The 17,231-nt window shown below is 42.6% G+C and overlaps 1 protein-coding gene across 3 annotated transcripts in view; it reads right to left on the bottom strand.

Moving 5' to 3' along the window:
- The window catches only part of EVA1A (eva-1 homolog A, regulator of programmed cell death), a 206,796-nt gene that overhangs the window by 145,730 nt on the left and 43,835 nt on the right, over positions 1-17,231 (bottom strand). For all 3 annotated transcript variants that reach the window (XM_048299171.1, XM_048299168.1, XM_048299170.1), the window contains exon 2: positions 2,291-2,505. Coding sequence is in view for 2 of the 3 variants with exons in the window: in XM_048299168.1 (XP_048155125.1) it covers positions 2,291-2,505 (215 nt within the window). In the remaining variant the exon portion in view is untranslated. The remainder of the gene's footprint in view (positions 1-2,290; positions 2,506-17,231) is intronic.

Raw genomic sequence — 17,231 nt, forward strand, 5'->3', positions numbered from 1 at the left:
CAATGTCTGAACTGGACATTTACAGTGGAGAGAGATTCTAAATGGGAGTTTACACTCATAGCTAGTGTTTGCAGGGAACAGAGTTAATAAATACCCCTTATACTCCCTCCAGGCCACTCTCCAGAGAAGCAGCAAATTTATACAGTCATGGGTTTGATTAGACACAGTGATTTTATATACTTTGTTTTGAAGGGTTTGCTTTGGTTGTTTTTTTCAATTACTGACAACCAGAGTACACACACAATTGGTCCTGCCTGTAGCAGACAAATATCTGAGTTGTAAAACCACAAAAATACATGCCATTTCCTTGTCTACAGCTTTCCAATTTTCCTACATACATGCATTTCCTACCAGCAAGCTGCAGGCAGCTTGCCATTCCACTTGTGGAGTTCCTGGCTTACCCTTCAGAGAGGCCTCACCCCCTCCAGGACTGAGAAAGAAGATGAGATTCATCTCTGGCATTCAGACTCGTCCTACCCTGGGCAAGCACAACACATTAAAGGATCAAACCCACATCTGTGGGCACCAAAGAGGCTGTGAGTCTCCTCTAAAAGGACTCAGGAGCTTGCCAAAGGTGTCCCAAGAAATTTGTGGCAGAAGAGAGAATGTCAGCTACTTCCCCAGCACATCTGCATCCCCGAAAATGGGTTAATAATAGTGTTTTGGTCTCAGTCATGTAACAAATGTACTGCACAAGGGATCTACTGCAGGACTACCTAAAGGGAACACAACTCTCGCTCTGATGAACAGCGATTGGGAATTACAAGCAGCCTAGAGTACTGAAGGCAAAGCTAATGGGGAGCAGCTCTGAGGACATAAAGAGCTAAGAGAGGCAGGTAAGGATTTCATTTCAATCCCTCTTACACATAAAACCATGAAATGGAAAGCCTAGGGTAATATCTTCCCTCTTCTCAAGTTCTTCCAGATGCCTTAAGTGGGCCGCTCGCCCACAAGGGTTGAGGCAATGCTCATAGCTATCAATCACCTTGGTGAATGAAATGTTGCAAGTAAATTTTTCAGTAAATCAATAAAAGAAAGGAAGGCTAGACTCTGCCAAAGCTTTTTCTCCATGTTCTCCCTAAACAACATAGCTGCCTCTTGTCTGTTGCATTATGAATTTTTGTTATCGGATCTGGGAAAACCTTCCACTGATAAGAACCACGTCCCCCCATACTACAGCTCAGTCCTTTGCTGTGCAGTGGAAGTGTCTTGAGGGCAACTTCAGATCTGTCAGCTTAAGGGTTACACTACAGCCAAACACCAACCTTGTGCAAATTCTTGAGAACTTACCACTGACATTTGGAAGCCAAAGCACTCATATCAACTTTTTAAAAAATGCTGTAAATGTCTCTTAAAAACCCTGGATGCAAGAGCAAAAAGTGATGTGAAAAGTATGGCCTTTAGCCAAATTGTAAAAGAAATTACTCACTAGCCCGGTAGGTTCATTAATCTAGTCTGCTATAAATTTTTATTAAGAGTTATCATTGATTCTTAGCCATAAACTCTGCCTGAAAGTGGATGCCTGAAAGATTTGCCCAAAAGTTTTCACAGTCCCAAATCTGGCAGTCGGAAAAACTTGTGCTTACTTCAACACCCGGGAGCAGACCCTATTTATCTCAACAACATCAGCCAACTCATGTTTCTAATTTTAGTTGTTCCTACTGAGACCTGAGTAACACTGGCACCTTCCAAGTAATCCTTTGATTTCCTGACGTCACATGTACTCTTGGGAGGATACACAGAGACAACATTCCCTATACAAATGGTCAGAGCTGATTAACTACTGGGGGATGTTACAAGTTTAAGTGATGTATGACCACTTACAGTGGCTTAAGAGCCAAATGAGTCACAAGAAGTAAAGCCAAGGATTCTCTCTGGGTTTCAAGTTACCAAAGTAAAAGCCTCTTGAAATAGGATCTAAAGCAAAAAGAATGCTACAACCATCTCTGAATGTGTTGAAAAAGCTAATCACTGGGAAAGAAAACTATAAAAATAATGCTCTTCAAACCCAGTCAAACATACTGTAGTCTTGAAGTGTAATTCTCCTTCAACCACATTCCTGAACTGTTACTGATTAGAGTTGCAGGAAAACTAAGACATTTACCAGCAAAATCTAATTCAATCCTGTCTAAACTACAAGGATGAATTATCCACTGAGCTGTGTGAGACATCAGAGCTCCCATACTGGGGTAGCCCTGCTAAGACAGGTCTGTGCAGCACCAACACTGAGAGCTGCTGCCTGGCCAAGGAAAGGTGAAGTCCAAAATTAAGAAATGCATTTTAACAATACCTGAAGAGAGGTGCCAACTGAACAGGCAACATCTTCTTTAATTAAAGTTGCATAGGAGTGGGGATAGCGAGAAGGACACAGCTGATGACTTGGTACAATTCGGCCATAAAAAGAAGACTGGATGCTGATGGTGGTTCTGTGGGGACATCTCAGGGACACATATTCTCCATCACAGGCATGGTCAGTGTAATTCTTTAGTACCTGTGATATGTAACCTGCAAAAGCCATGACAAAAACCATCATTAGTGAAAAGTAGTTTATATTTAGGTGATTTACGGCAGTGCAGCCAACAAACACAAAATAACAGGCAATGAGGGATGCAGATTTTATTATTCGAATATCTCATAAAGGTGCAAAGGAGAGACATGATTACAGGGAGACTAGGGATGCTTGGTGATTTGATCTTCAGCCATGTTTCATATCCTTAGTGGAAGCACAATCTGGATGCTCCAAACTCTTAGTCGAATCACACAACTTATTTACATCAGCATATCTGTCAAGTTTACAGGAAATGCAGCTGAGCCAGACTCATCATTTAGACTGCATCTAAATGCCACATGCAATTTTTGGCCCCCCAATACAAGACAGATTTCAACAAACTGGAGTACAGAAAGCCACCAAGAAGGCTCAGAGCTAGAGCATTTTCCCTGTAAGGAGTGGCTTCTTCAGCCTGGAGAAGAGACATCTTTGGGGGAAAATAATAGCAGCCTGCCAGTATCCACTATGAGGTTATCAAAGAGATGGAGCCAGGCTCTTCACAGTGGTGCACAGTAGGAGAATGAGAAATAACAGGCACAATAAGAAATGAGAGTTTCAGACCAGGTATACAAGCAACTCCTTCAGAGAGCAGTCAAGCAGTGGAGCAGCTTGCCCAGAGAAGCTGTGCAGTCTACATTGTTGTAAGTTTTCAAGACATTACTGGATAAAGTCCTGAGCAACCTGGTCTGATATTCTAGAGCAGTAGGTTAGACTAGAGAACAGCAGTCCTTTCCAACCTCACTTTTCCTATAAACTAATGATCATGGGCAAAAAGGCCCAAATGCAGAGTGACTAAGGGGAAAGTTGGGGTTACAATTGGTTGTATGAGGTCCTATTCCATCCTGACACACCAGGCACATCTTTGGTCTCCTTTCACATTATACCATTTTAATTCTTCTGGCTGCACCTTCTGTTCTAGGCCTCTGACACTTCCTCAAAGCTTTGCTTTCTCTGTAATTCTGCAAAGTCACAATCTTTTTAGAAGGAAAACACTGTGCAGAACCAAATCTCTCCTTGTGTCTTAGAGGATTATGTTATCCGCTATAATGAAGTTGTTGACAAGAATAAAGCAGGGGGACAAAGTCTCATTAAAATTACACTGAGTCAGAAGGGCTGATTACAGTCGGGTTGCCATGGGAACTCCCAAACAATCCTGGCTTTGCCACACTCAAGGAAACCTCCCTGTTGCTGATACAGAGGCATCCATACAGGGAACACTACAGCATGTCCCACATCAGTGTCAGCCATGGTCCCACTCAACCCCACAGATCTCCTCTTTGCAATGGGTTTGAAAGTCCCCTTCCCACTACCGCCACCAACACAAGCAGCCACCCCACCATGCCTGTCCCTATCTTCCTCTTCCTCTGTGGAGGAAGACCAAGAGGACATGGTGGGATGGCTGCTGGTAGACTCTTTTCTTAAGAGATACAATAGAGAAAAAAGACAAAGCAATTAAAAGAAACAAGTAATCCCTGGACAAATTCCCAAAAGGGAACATAAAACTTGTTTTTTAAAAATAATGACTATTCTCTTGGTGACCCATAATCACAGAATTACTTAGGTTGCTGGTTGCTAGCTCTGCAAGTCATCTAGTCCAGCCTTCTGTTCAAAGCAGGGCAAACTCCGTCCAGGTTTCCCAAGGCCTTGTCCAGTTCTGAACATCCCCAAGGCTGGAGCCTCCACAATCTCTCTGACCTTCCTGTCCCAAAGCTTAACAATTTCCATGGTGAAATTTTTTTTTTTTTAATTCCATGCAATTGGAATTTCCCATATTATGACTTTCTTTTGTTCCCTCTGGTTCTTTCATTGGTACATTTTTGTACCCTCTGGTACATTTCAGAGAGAAGACTGGTTCCATTTTGTCTATAGCTTTAGGTACTCTAAAACAGTAATTAGACCCCACTTTCCTAATTTTTTACTTCTAGATGAACAGACCAGTTCCCTCAGTTTCCCATTATTCACCCCATATTCCAGCACCCTTCTCATGGCAGCCACATGCACTCTATCCAGATCTTCAACACCTTTGCTGCGCTGAGGAGCCAGCTTGGCTCGCTGTTTTAACCCTCCATACCTGCAAGGTGCGCTGCTTCCTCACACTCACCATCCTGCCTTGCAAGACATGACAGTGCCTCCAGAGAAGCCCAGCTCTTGTGGTTTGAGAGAATTCACATGGATTGCTCATTTCAGTAGCAACTCTAGCTTTCCTTGTAGACACATCTGTAGGGTATATTTACTCCAAGTTAAGCACTCCCAGGGTTTTTTCTCTGTCCCTAAAGCCATATCCAGCAACTTCCTCCTAATCTCCAAAATTATATGACCTATATCCAGAGCTTTTACTGGGAATAGCTCTTCTTCCATACCAACACCAAAACCTAGCTCAGGAGTTCTGTGAAAGGCCACCCCTGTCAACAAATTTCAAGGTGTCTGAAACACCTACAATTACTGTTCTTAGAGAAAACCAACACACAGTAATTTAACTTCAGCATTCAAGCTGCCACTGTGGGGGCTGGATTCTCTGATTTCTCTAAATTTTAGCCTGTTGTTCTTACTCAACAGTTCTGTTGCTGCAGTGCCTCGAGGTGTGTGCCAAATAAATGTTTACTCAAATCAGCATATTAATTTGCACATCCCCAGGGCAGCATTTGCTCATAAGAAAAAAGCTGAGACACAGCCCCAGTTATCAGAATGAGGGACAGGGCTGCATCATATCGGGAAAAAGCACTATTTAATTTAGTGTCTTTATCTCACTTGTTCAAGGAAGCACTCTGGGATAAAATGAACTGTTGGGGTGGACCTCCTTTCCCAGTCAGTAGAATACATGCCCTGGGGGATGCTGCACACCTAGTCCTGGAATTAGTTCAGCTCTCTCCCTCTAAAGTAAGGCAGCCATGCAGGATGGGCATCAGGACAAGCAAACTACAAACAGAATCAGAATACAACACAAAATATTGAAACACACTGTTACTCCAGTGCATTAGGACTTTTCCCCCAGGCCAACCTATTAAGGAGCCAGAGAAATACAACCAAAGTGCAGTCAAAACTCTACTGTCTCCTCTGAATATTCAATTACTCTGTCAGAACAGCCATCCTACGGCATGCCTTTCATATTGCCAATTCAGGATCAGGGAAGGTTTCAGCCCCTGCAATTAGTGCAGATCACTTGTTGAAACAGCTCCTTCCTCTCATCTTCCATCAGCAATCTCAAAATAACTTCAGTTTGCTCAAGCTCAAGATATTGAAGGGACTGAATGCTTTGATGGTGACTGACTCATAATAAAGAACAATGTCTGAAACATCGGGCACTGACCACTGTCAGAAAAAAGATACTGGATTAGGCACGGGCACGGTCAGGGAGGTGATGATGTTCTTCAAAGAGCAAAAGAAAGTGGCTGTAGAGAATTATTGGTTTGGTTTTTTTTTTTCCTCTTTAAGTGTGTCAGATTTGTACTATTTCATTGGCATTTCTTGTGAAAGTGTTGGCATTTCATTACCCATTGTTTCACGGTTCAGTAACCCAAAATCTGAATTGTTTTCAGGACCCTTGTTGAATTTTCGGTAAAAAGGCTCCAGGTGACCTTTTGTACCATTATATGTGGTACCAGGGAGAGAACTACTGGGATTCTCTTCACTGAATGAAATACTTAAACATGAAGCCAATGGCAGGTGTTTGAGGAGTTTAATGGCACTTGTATACCAGGGTAAGACAGTGCTAGAGCAGGTGGTAATTTGAGCTTTTTTTAAAAAATATGTATTTCATTTGAAAACATGCTAAAAGCAACAAAGAAATCAAAAGCATTAAGCCCATCAAACCTTTTCTAAATGCTTCATGTTTTGAAAACCTGGGATAACAAAAACAATCTCAAAATGTTTTGGGTTTAGCACTTTTCTTTTTTTAAGGATTGTGTTGAGGACATGGAATCTTTGATAGTGGGCTTTCATACTCCCAAATTAAGTCAATGTACATGACTCCAGAGTGAAATGTCTCCTTGATTTAAAAGACCAGTGTCACCACCAAAGCAGGGATTTACACTCTAGAGACAGAATAAACAACTAAAAGAAATGCATCACAAAAATGATAGACCATTTTTCCCTCAAAAAAGAAGGAAATGTTCCCTTCAAACACCACTTCCAATTTATTTTTCCACAGTGCAGGGTTTGCCTCCTATCAGTCATCAGCAATTATTCTACACTACTCACCAAACACAATGTTTAATGCTGACTGTAATTTTATCCGTCCCAGCAATGTCAGCTCCCAAGAATCCTTTAAACCATTACCTCTCCAGAAAACTGTTGATCAGTTCTCATCCAACAGTCAGTTCTAAATTTTAACACATATGGAGGAAAGCAAAACATAACAGCTTAGTACAGAATATCACCATTTTACAGGAATTGTAAATCTAAACATCCTCCTTTATTACGTTCATGGAGCTACAGCCCTTCCTTTTTGAAACCAAAGCAGCTGATGGAGCAGTTCACAAAAGCACAGATGGCACAAGAGCTTTCACCCCATCCAGAAGCAGGCTAATACAAGCTCCAGTACATAAAGGGGCTTTACAACAAGGCCAGAGAGGGGCATTTCACAGGGACATGAAATGATAGACAAGGCAGAATGGCTTTAAACTAGAAGAGTCTCCTCTTAGAAGGAAATTCTTTACTGTGAGGGTGATGAGGCCCTGGCACAGGTTGCCCGGAGAACCTGTGGATGTCCCATCCCTGGAAGTGTTCAGGGCCAGGTGGGATGGGGCTTGAAGCAGCCTGGTCTAGTGGAAAGTGTCCCTGCCACGGCAGGGGTTTGGAACAAGATGATCTTTGAGGACCCTTCCAACCCATGCTATTCTATGATTCCATGAGTCTGTGAGTCTGCAACTGTTCTATGATAACCGTAGAGCACACAAACATTTATTCATATATCCCATTTGACTATGGCTGTCTAAAACCAGCAAGTTCTCTTCTCCTGCTTCCACAAAAACCAGTTCTAGTCTTTCTTGACGTGGCACATAGCAACGCACCAGCTTGCAGAACACAAATTTCATCTTTCACCAGGGAACATCTCTGTAGGAATGTGCTGGAAGAATAGAGACAGTCACAATCATAATAGAACTAACTCTTTTTACAGTTTGGATGTGATCCAAAACTTTTAATAAATTACAAGAAAATTCAAAGGATTCTAATGGTTAATGAACTACTACATATAATTAAAGCCAGAGGTTCATAAACATCTGCATTGAGCTATATCCAAGCTATTGTAATGTCTTCTTAAAATATCCCATTTTGAGCTCTTGTGGTTACAAATACAGGAGTGCATACACATCATAGAGAAAAATCAATCGCATGAAAAAAACTACTTTATACTTAGAAATAAGTTCTTTCCCATTATCTGAAACACATGGAGTCACTGCAATTAACTGCTAGTGAATTAAGTATTTCCTTGTTGCTGGTTGACACAGATCCTTTTGTTTTTAATCCTCTTATTTTCCAAATCCATAATGGTTTTTTCAGTATCTGTTGCCACTTTCTTCTAGTTTCCTCAGTTTCCTTGCAGATGTTTTAGAGACACTGAATTCAAAATAGAACTTTTTTCCAGGGGATACTTTAATTGGATACTTTTCTGGGGTTCAGACAACTGCTAAACCACACTGGTTTGCAGGCAGGCTGTGGACTGGAGAATTTCAGCTCGTTCTTTATGGGCAGAGCACTGCTACTCGTAACATCTCACAGAAACAGTGCTGAGCCAGTGGAGTCGAGTGACATGCCACGAGGATGGACCAACAGGGCTGAAATGTGACCCCAGGCAAGGCTTGAAGCCAGAGCAGGGAACTCAATGAATGCATTTCATACCAGGCATTACTGATAATCCTGTGGTTGTAGCAGTAAAAGCAGCTCTCTCAAATCACAGAGCAGCCCAATACGGACAAGCAGGGCTTGTTTTGCTTTGTTACTAATGCTGGAGATTAAAACGTGCTATTACAATCCTTCTACAGAGAGATTTGCTTTCAGTTCAGCTACTCCCCAAACCTTTCAGCTTTCAGATACCATACAGCTCTGAACAAACCTGAACATCTTGTAAGCATATTTAGGAAAATATTTTTGTTTTAAGTCAACAGTTCCCTGCCCACTATTTGATCTTCTGTACCGCAGTTACAGCTCCAAACAGCATCCAGTGTTAACTCAGAAAAAAGGTTTTGAAACAAGAGTGAATTTAGAACTACAGCTGAGTGCCAGCATTTCAGGGCTAAACAAGGTAAGGTTTTGTAAATGCTGATCAGTATTTCATAGGTCTCCCGGGTTTGTGTAGGGATGAGAAAGTACTGGAAGTTAGATTGGTGAAGGTGACAGGAATAAAAACACCGTCATTTTCAACTCTGCAGGCTTGAATATTACACAGATACTACTGAGGATTATTGCTAATTATTCCCTAAAATTCCCTAACTGTAAACTCCAACAAAATTTAATAAAACACTACAGCCTTTCCACAGATTGTTGGAATTACTCTGGAGAATTTAAAAAACAACTCCAACTGCAAGTATTTTGGGTCTAGGACTTTAAACAATTGCTCTGAAAATTCAATACAAAAAATTTTTTTGATGTTTGAATATCATCTTAGATGATTTTCTTTGAATGTCCCATAAGTCCGTAGTTTCTTGAGAGCTTACTTTTTTCTAAAACAAGGTTTAAAAGCCTTTAGAGATATGGAGATTTATTTTTTCTGATATTCCACATTTCGAAAAGACAAATTTACAGAGTTTAAAAAATAATCTTTTTTTTAATTCTTGAATCAGGGAATATTTATCCTGGAAGGGTCACCCAGCCCAAACTGGAGTAGGGTCAGTATCAAAGTGAAATCAAGCTGCTCAGCACCTTGTTCAGCCCTGAGCAAGGGCTGCCAAAAACAGGGATTCTCCAGCCTCTGAGGTACCTCTGCCAGGGCTTCACCACCCTTGTCATTAAACTTTTTTACAAATTTTTTTTTCAAATAAGTGCTCAGAATTTTCCCTGTCACAACTCAGGTTTCTTGCCTCCTGCCTTCTCAGTTTGCACCTCTGAGAGGAGCTGAGCTTTGGTTTGTACCTACACATTTTCAGGAAGCAGAAGGAAGAATCTGGGTTCTGTCTAGGTTTCTCTTCTCCACCATCCCTCCTATGCCATGTGCTTAAGGCCCAAACTACCCTCCTGGCCCTCCAGTGGACTCCCTCCAGTTTGTCAGTGTTTCTCCTGGAATTGTGTACCAGTATCATGACCTGTAATTCAAGGGGTTGACCATCCACTTCCTCTGCATTTCAGGAATTTTTTCATTAGCTGCATGGTTGCAGGCAGCCACGATGTTGCAGTGCAGAAATCTGACACTACAGAGAATTTGGTTGGAAGGTGCTGCACCGGGACTTCACGAGCTTGCAACCCTCTCTCCAGCTACTTACTCCTGCTCCCTTATTCCAGATCTAAGACTCTCCCAATGATTTGTGTGCATGTGGTGTATGGAGGTGACAGCAACCAGAGCTGGAGCACAGGTCAGAGTGTCCATGAATATGTCCTGCCAGCCACTGGAGCAAGAGATGGCATGCACAGGGTGTAGGTACATCTGTGACCACTACTATCAAGCTGGGCTGGCTGGAAAGTAGAATAAAAGCTTTGGGAGGCAGGTATGAAAGCAGCCACAAGACAAATACTGCAGAGACCAGAGAGGCTGTGAATTGTCTACAAGAGGTCCAGGACAGCTATGGGAAGACCAGGAGTCAACAGAGAGGCCCCTCTGCATGCTCCCATCGGTGTGAGGTGACTGGGGATCACAGACCCGAGTGCCACATGGACTCTCTGGGGCCAGTTTCCAGAGGATCCACACTGAATGTAAGTGCATATTTCCTACTAACAGGCTTTCATCCTGCTCAGCTGGAGAGAGGAACAGGATGAGGCCACTGGTGCTCTGTTTGTGTGGAAGCCAAGTGTTTCTGCCTGTGATTGGAGTGCCCTGACCCACGCACGCTCTGTCAGGAGTAGCTGCTCAGCACCACAGCTGCCTGCACCTGGGGACACGGGGCTATTGCTGCTCTGCCTCTATCAGGCTGCCAGATTTGGCAACTCCTAACCCTTCCCACTAAAAATTCCATATGTGTGTACATCTGTGCATGTATAAATACAAAAAATATATTTATATGTCAACACACGCACACACACGTGTGTTAAAAAAACAACCAAGCAGCTTTGCAGAATATTTTACCTAATTTAAGTTGCAGGAGACCCTGAACCCCCCTATAACTGGGGAGTTAATTTTTTGTAGTACTATATTTCTTAGAATGCTTTGTTAAAGTAGTGTCATAACTTTATAAATATTAATATATTATATAAGTAATATCATAGTGTTGCAGCATTATAAATATTAACGTCTTACTTTAATTGAAAAGAGAATAACTTGCAGTAGGATGTATTACGTGTCAAATACATTAAGTATTCCACACAGCACAATCAGATTTATAAAATACATCTTACAGCATAACCAGGTTGTCTTGGGAAGCCTTATGGGGTTTGTTCAGTACTCAGAGAATGAGAGCTGTAATTTTGAGAGAGATTTAGAGTATACTTCCAACAGCCCCCAAAGGTTAATTCCACACACTGTGACAAGCTGGGCACTATTTCATTCCAGAGATGCAGCTGCAGTATGGCTTAAGGTCATCACTTTACAGCTGAGGGAACTGCATGGGTGGCACTTCCTGAGCAGCTTCAATTGGCTCTTTCTCCTTGACTCTCAACCAAGTCCTTTCCCAAATACAGTCATGTCACACATAAATCACAGCACTGCTCACTCTGGCCTTGCCATTGCATTCTAAGCAGCAATAAAGAACTCACACCACCACAGCCATGTAGCTCTTCTAAATTAAGTTATAACAGATTTATTTTATTCAAACAACAGTTTTATCTAGGTGGTTTATATACAAGAGATTTTAACAGCAAAACTACAGTGATATAATTAGCGTGCCATAATTATACCCATGTAATTCTCCATAGTACATGCATAACTATCAATTCACCTTTCCTCATATATAAAAGTCTCACTAGTGTTCACTTGGACTTGCATTTTCACAATAAAGTCCTTTTGATCCCACCCCTTCAGGTGACAATTCTTATGGAAAATTCAACCTTGAAAATCAACATCATTACAAAATTAAAATGGAATGGAAAGAGCCCAGCTAAGAAAAAAACAATCCCAAAGCTTGGTGTCTTCCTGCAGCCAGGCTTAAGAGCTCAAACAGGATCTGTCCCAAAACTCAGACTTTTCTACAAACATCTCTGGGCCTGAGGGCAGGAGATCTAATAGCTGTTCTGCACCTTCTGGTCCAGTCACTAAAATTTCTGAAATTTGTGTCATTTGGCACCTCTATCTCCATCAAATCCCTTCTTGGGCCCTCGTCAGCTATATCAGAAGTCAATGCTGGCAAGCACAGTGCCTGACAGCAACCCCTGCTGCACCCTCATGCGCAATGAATGCACATGGGGTTTTTTTCTCTAGTATTTAGAAAGCATGGGATTTACCATTTCACCACATACCAAAGAAAATTTGGTCCCAAATCTCCTCTGGGAATAGGAAGTGGTTGGCATTTGTCATGAAAGCAGATGATGTTTATCTCTGGTAAGCTCTGTGACAGCTCCTTCATGTCCTCACACAGTGTGACAGCAAGAGACAGAGCACCAACCTGGGAAGTTTGGGAAAGGTCCAATTTGACCAAAACCCAGGCTTTCACCATTGCAAACACAGAGAGAAAAGCTTGTTTTTGTACCAGTAACATGCAGCAAGGGAATTATAAATCAGCCATTCTCTGACTGTGAACTACAGCAGAAGATGTGACTAAAATCAGCCTGGCCTTTGCCCACAGCTTTACTGGGAGTGACAGGGAAGTATCCTGTTACCACCCAAATTAGAAGAAAGCTTTTGCACAGCATATCACACTGGGACAAAGAAAGTGGTTATTTGACAACACAAGTGACAGACAAGACTTTAGGCACACTGACCAATCCTTTAAGCAAATCAGGAACTCAGCCATGACAATCTGACAAGAGCTAAGAAACACCAACACTGAATAAACAGGTTTCTGCCCATTCAGAAGAAATTATTCTGACAAGACTATGAGTACAGGGCAATGGCAGATTTATTTAGATGGGGCAAATGGCAGGAGCGAAGGCAAAAGTGCATAACCCCACAGGAGCTGCTGCTAAAGCCATCACGAGCAGATGTGAGTGCTTTGCACACAGTGCCAGGAGCCAGCTCTGGGGCTCTCAGAGTGATCATACATCCCTGAAAAACGTAGATTTCAACTGGCAGGTGAAAATGTTGCACAATTCTTGTGATCCCAGAGAGGAAATCTAAAATCCTGTTACTTTGCATGAAATAATACAGTGTGACTTACAGTGTGCAAATACCAACTTGGCAGGGAAGAGTTTTCCTACAGGAAAATTCTTCCAATCAGGTTTTAGTCTCCCCCACTGATTTTAAAAAGCAGTTCAACACTACAATGGTTATTTTTATTAGAACCATTTTTGCCTTGCAAACTAAAATTCAAGGCCTCTCTCATTTGGTGCTGTGCAATGATGTGTAGGGATAGGCAATCTCCATGCTCAAGGAGGTCAAATCACTCTGGATTGCTTTCCCACCTGGCAATTTTTCCAGTTAAGAAGCTGAAAATTTTGGAGGGTGTCCTGGGGTGATGTTACCAAGCTGCTTTATTCTTTAACCATCCACTCAATGCCCAAGGACATGGTGCCCTCAAGATGGACCCAGGGGCCGGAGCCACGGGCCGAGTGCGGGTCGGTTCAACGGCTCGGCCCGAGGGCTCGGGAGGGATGTGACAGGAGCACTGTGTTGATCTTTGGGTTTCTTTTGTGTTTCAGCTAGCTGGGAATAGGTTCTGTTGGTTTTTCTTGTTCTTTTTTCCCTTCCCTACCCCTTGCCTCACTGCCTCCCTTCCCTCCTCACCAGTCCGGGGAGCCTGTGAGGTGGGTCCGGCTGGTCTGAGCCTGGGGTTCTGTTCCCTCTCCGGGAATTTGTTGTATTTTGAGGTTTGTTTTTTTTTTTTTTTTTTTATCCTGTTCTACCCTGTTTTGTTTGGGTGTTAATAAACAGTTTGCTTTTTTTCCACTTTCACTTGCTGTGACCCACTTGTCTTAGTGGTGGAGGAAAAGGGGAGGCCCTTTTCCCTTTGGAGGAGACACTCACTCCAGAGTATTTCTTCCTGAAGTTTTGTCTCCAAAACTGAGACAGAGGGTAATGACAAATCACAGCCTGCATTGGGAAGGGCAGCTACTGCTCACAGACATACAGCATGAGCTCTGCTGAGACACTGCAGAGAACCCACATTTGTGATTTCCCTCCAGACTGGAGACCTTGTGAGTAATTCTCCCAGAACTTGCCTCCCAAGACAATTCAAAAGTTAGTCAAAAGCTTGTTTCCAGCACCGGGATTTTCACATCTACTTTTTCCTTCTGCTTTACGTTCCATATTTTATTTATTTATTCTTACTGAGGGTAGATTTGTCAAATTTAATGAAAGCAACAGCTCCGAAAAAAACATGCATCCTTTTCCCCAGGACCTGCAGTAAGAACTATAATGCTGCCCTCTGCATGACCTTCGCCTGTGAAAGGTATATTTCTCTTTTCTTTGGCCAGGCCTTGGCAGCTTTATGAACCCCAAGAGAGAAAAGAAAATGAGTAGAGACTGAGACAAGATAGAAAAGGCTAAACAGCAAAAAGATAAAGCAGAGTAAGGGAAAAAGAAGGAAATGAAAAAGGGAAAACAAAAGGAGACACAGGTTAGAGTAGACATATAAAAAAAAAAAATCTCTTTATCATTTTTCAATTAGAAGTGCAGTCCCAGGAGCTTATCCTGACAGCAAGAATCAGCTGGAAGGATTCTGGAGACTAGGTCACTTTAAACTGGAGGAACAGAGAGAAGCCTTAAAATAGTAAAAAGGAGAAAAGACAAAGATTTTGAGCAAGACTATCCATTTGTAAGTGACCTGTCTTTATGTCGTCATGTGATCAAGCTCCAAATCACACCTGCTTGCAAACAGGAAAAAAAAATTATCCAGGAAAAAATGGGAGCTCAGAGAGGCTGTAAAAAGGAGAGGGGGGGCAATGTCAATTAAAAAGCAGGTTTGCATAAGTCTTTCCTAATTTCTGATGTGCTCTATCTCTGATGGTCTGGCTACAAACCACAAGTATTGCCTTAATAGAACATGCAGTGTGTTGCATCTCCCACAACCAGGCAAAACTGCCGGATCAGCATCTGCTGTTTAAGCCATTGACTTCTCCAAGAGGGAATTTATTATTCATCAGAAACTAGACAACTTTAAGCCATGATAAACGTTGTCAGGATAGCAGGAACAATGATTTCACAGGTAAATTTCTCTTTTATTGTTTGATATAAACAATACTAACAAGAGACAGGCATCTTGAGCATCACCAGTCCAAGCTGTAACACTGCCCAGCCAGCCTGAAGTCACCTAACCTCAATTTACCACATGTTCCTCCTGGAAAAGACAGGAAGTTAGCACTTGGGAGTAAAGGCAGGACTGTCTCTGTACCTTGAACTGAAGATCAAGTATTAATGCAGGGGTTTCCTTTCTACCTGCTAAACAAGCTATACCTTCCTGGTGCTCAACTGAAAAGCTTTGAGCAACCTGGTCTAGTGGAATGTGTCTGTGCTCATGGCAGGGGGTTGGAACTAGATGGTCTTTAAGATTCCTTTCAAGCCAAACCACTCTCTGATTCTGTGATCTGAGAATGGTCACCTCTGGCTGGAAGCCACAGGGCCAGATGGAGTTCCCAGAACACTTCATCTGGTATCAGTTTCACCTGCACTTCAGTTTTCCAAATATCAGCCAAAGATGATTCCACATCTAAATCCATGGGAAGACCAGGAAAAAAAAAAAAATAAGGGCCTGAGAATGTGAAGTAGCAGGGGTCACAGAAAGCCTGGGGATGAAGAGATATAAATGCAGACTGATTTTTTATTCAGGACCACTCAGTAGCACTTCAGGATGTGACAAAGGGGATGAAAGGATACACAAAGAGAGGGAACTGCTTAGTCTGGAATATAAGTTAATAATAATAGTAAAGACATCTGACTAACAGAGAAAAGGCAGAACAGCCCCATTCTACCACATCACCCAAATAAGCTCTGTAAAGGCAATAAGAGAGAACACAAAAGGTATTTCTCCCCACCTCTCACTGAAGCCATTCCCCATATTTGCAACTTCTTTCAAGGACAGAAATAATATTTGGCTTCCTTGGCAACGAGGGACAAAGGGACAATAGGAAGCCGACAGTGGAATTTATGAAGCCGAGTACTGCACTCACCCCTTGTATGGGGACAGCAGTCAGGCAGGGCAGGAAGGCCCCAGCACAACAGCAGCTAGAAAAGCTGTTTGGCTAAAAGCTATTTGTGCTGCTTTGACACAGAGCAGTTGTTTTGACTAATAGGTTAGAGAAAGGGATTTCTTTAGCAGAGTAACACTTTGAAGGGCTCTTTGCCTCACAGCTGTAACAGCAGCTACATCCACAGTGCACGTTTTCCTCGTACCTATTGTATTCCAGACCAAAACACACCACAGGCCCAAACAGCTTCAGGGGCAGCTGCTGGAAAAGTCAGTGAGAATTGTGCTCATATATGGACAGCATTACAGCTAAAGGCTGTGAGTAAACTTCAGGACCCGGGAGCATTTCCGAGTTGCACATCCTAGCTGTATCCCAACCCCATGCTGGATTCAGACACATCATCCCTCCCCAGAAAAGGTGATTTGTTTTTAATTTTTATTTTTTCTCTTCAGGCACCTGAGATTGAAGAATATCCCCACCCTACATTATCCTGGTTTGGATCAGGACAGGGAACTGGTCCCAGGTTTTCTGCTGTTGTAGCTAATGTTGTGTGTTTTGTTTCACTAAGGAACACCTCTGAAGCTGTGCATGGCATCTGCATATTTGCAGATAACACGGAACTGGAAGGAGCAGTTGATAGACCAGATGGTTGTTCCATCATTCAGTGAGAATCTTGACAGTCTGCAGAAATGAGCAAACAGGAATCTCATGAATTTTAACGAAAGGAAAATGCCAAGTCTGCTCATAGGGAGGAGTATCCTTGTGTACCGTGTTGGGGCACTACAGGCTGAAAAGCAGCTTGGTAGAAAAGAACCAGGGTGCCCTGGCAGATGCCAAGGTGGCCATGAGGCAGCAATGGGCCCTCACAGCAAAGCCAGCCTTTAGCAGGAGCATCAGCAGCAGGACAGGAGAGGAGAGGAGAGGAAAGCCTACCCCTCAGCACTGGTGAGACCCAGCTGGAGTGTTGTGTCCAGTTCTGGATTCCCCCATGCAAAAGAGACATGGACACTCTGGTGTGAGGTCATCAAAGGGCCACAAAGCTCAAGGGATGGAGCACCTGTTACATAAAGAGAGGCTGAGAAGCTGGGACTGATTGGAGTGGACAAGAAGAGGTTCAGGGGGATCTTGTCAATGTGTACAAATAACTGGTGGGACAGGCAGTAAAGAACACAGAGCCAGACTCCTCTTAATGGTATCCAGTGAACGAACAAAAGGCAATGGGAACAAAATAAAATAAAGAAAATTCCACTTAAACATGTATGTGTAACAGTGAGAGTGACCAAACTCTGAAGTGGGTTGCCCAGAGACATTGTGGAGTCTCCAA

Source organism: Corvus hawaiiensis, chromosome 3 (assembly GCF_020740725.1).
Source record: "Corvus hawaiiensis isolate bCorHaw1 chromosome 3, bCorHaw1.pri.cur, whole genome shotgun sequence".
NCBI lineage: Eukaryota > Metazoa > Chordata > Aves > Passeriformes > Corvidae > Corvus > Corvus hawaiiensis.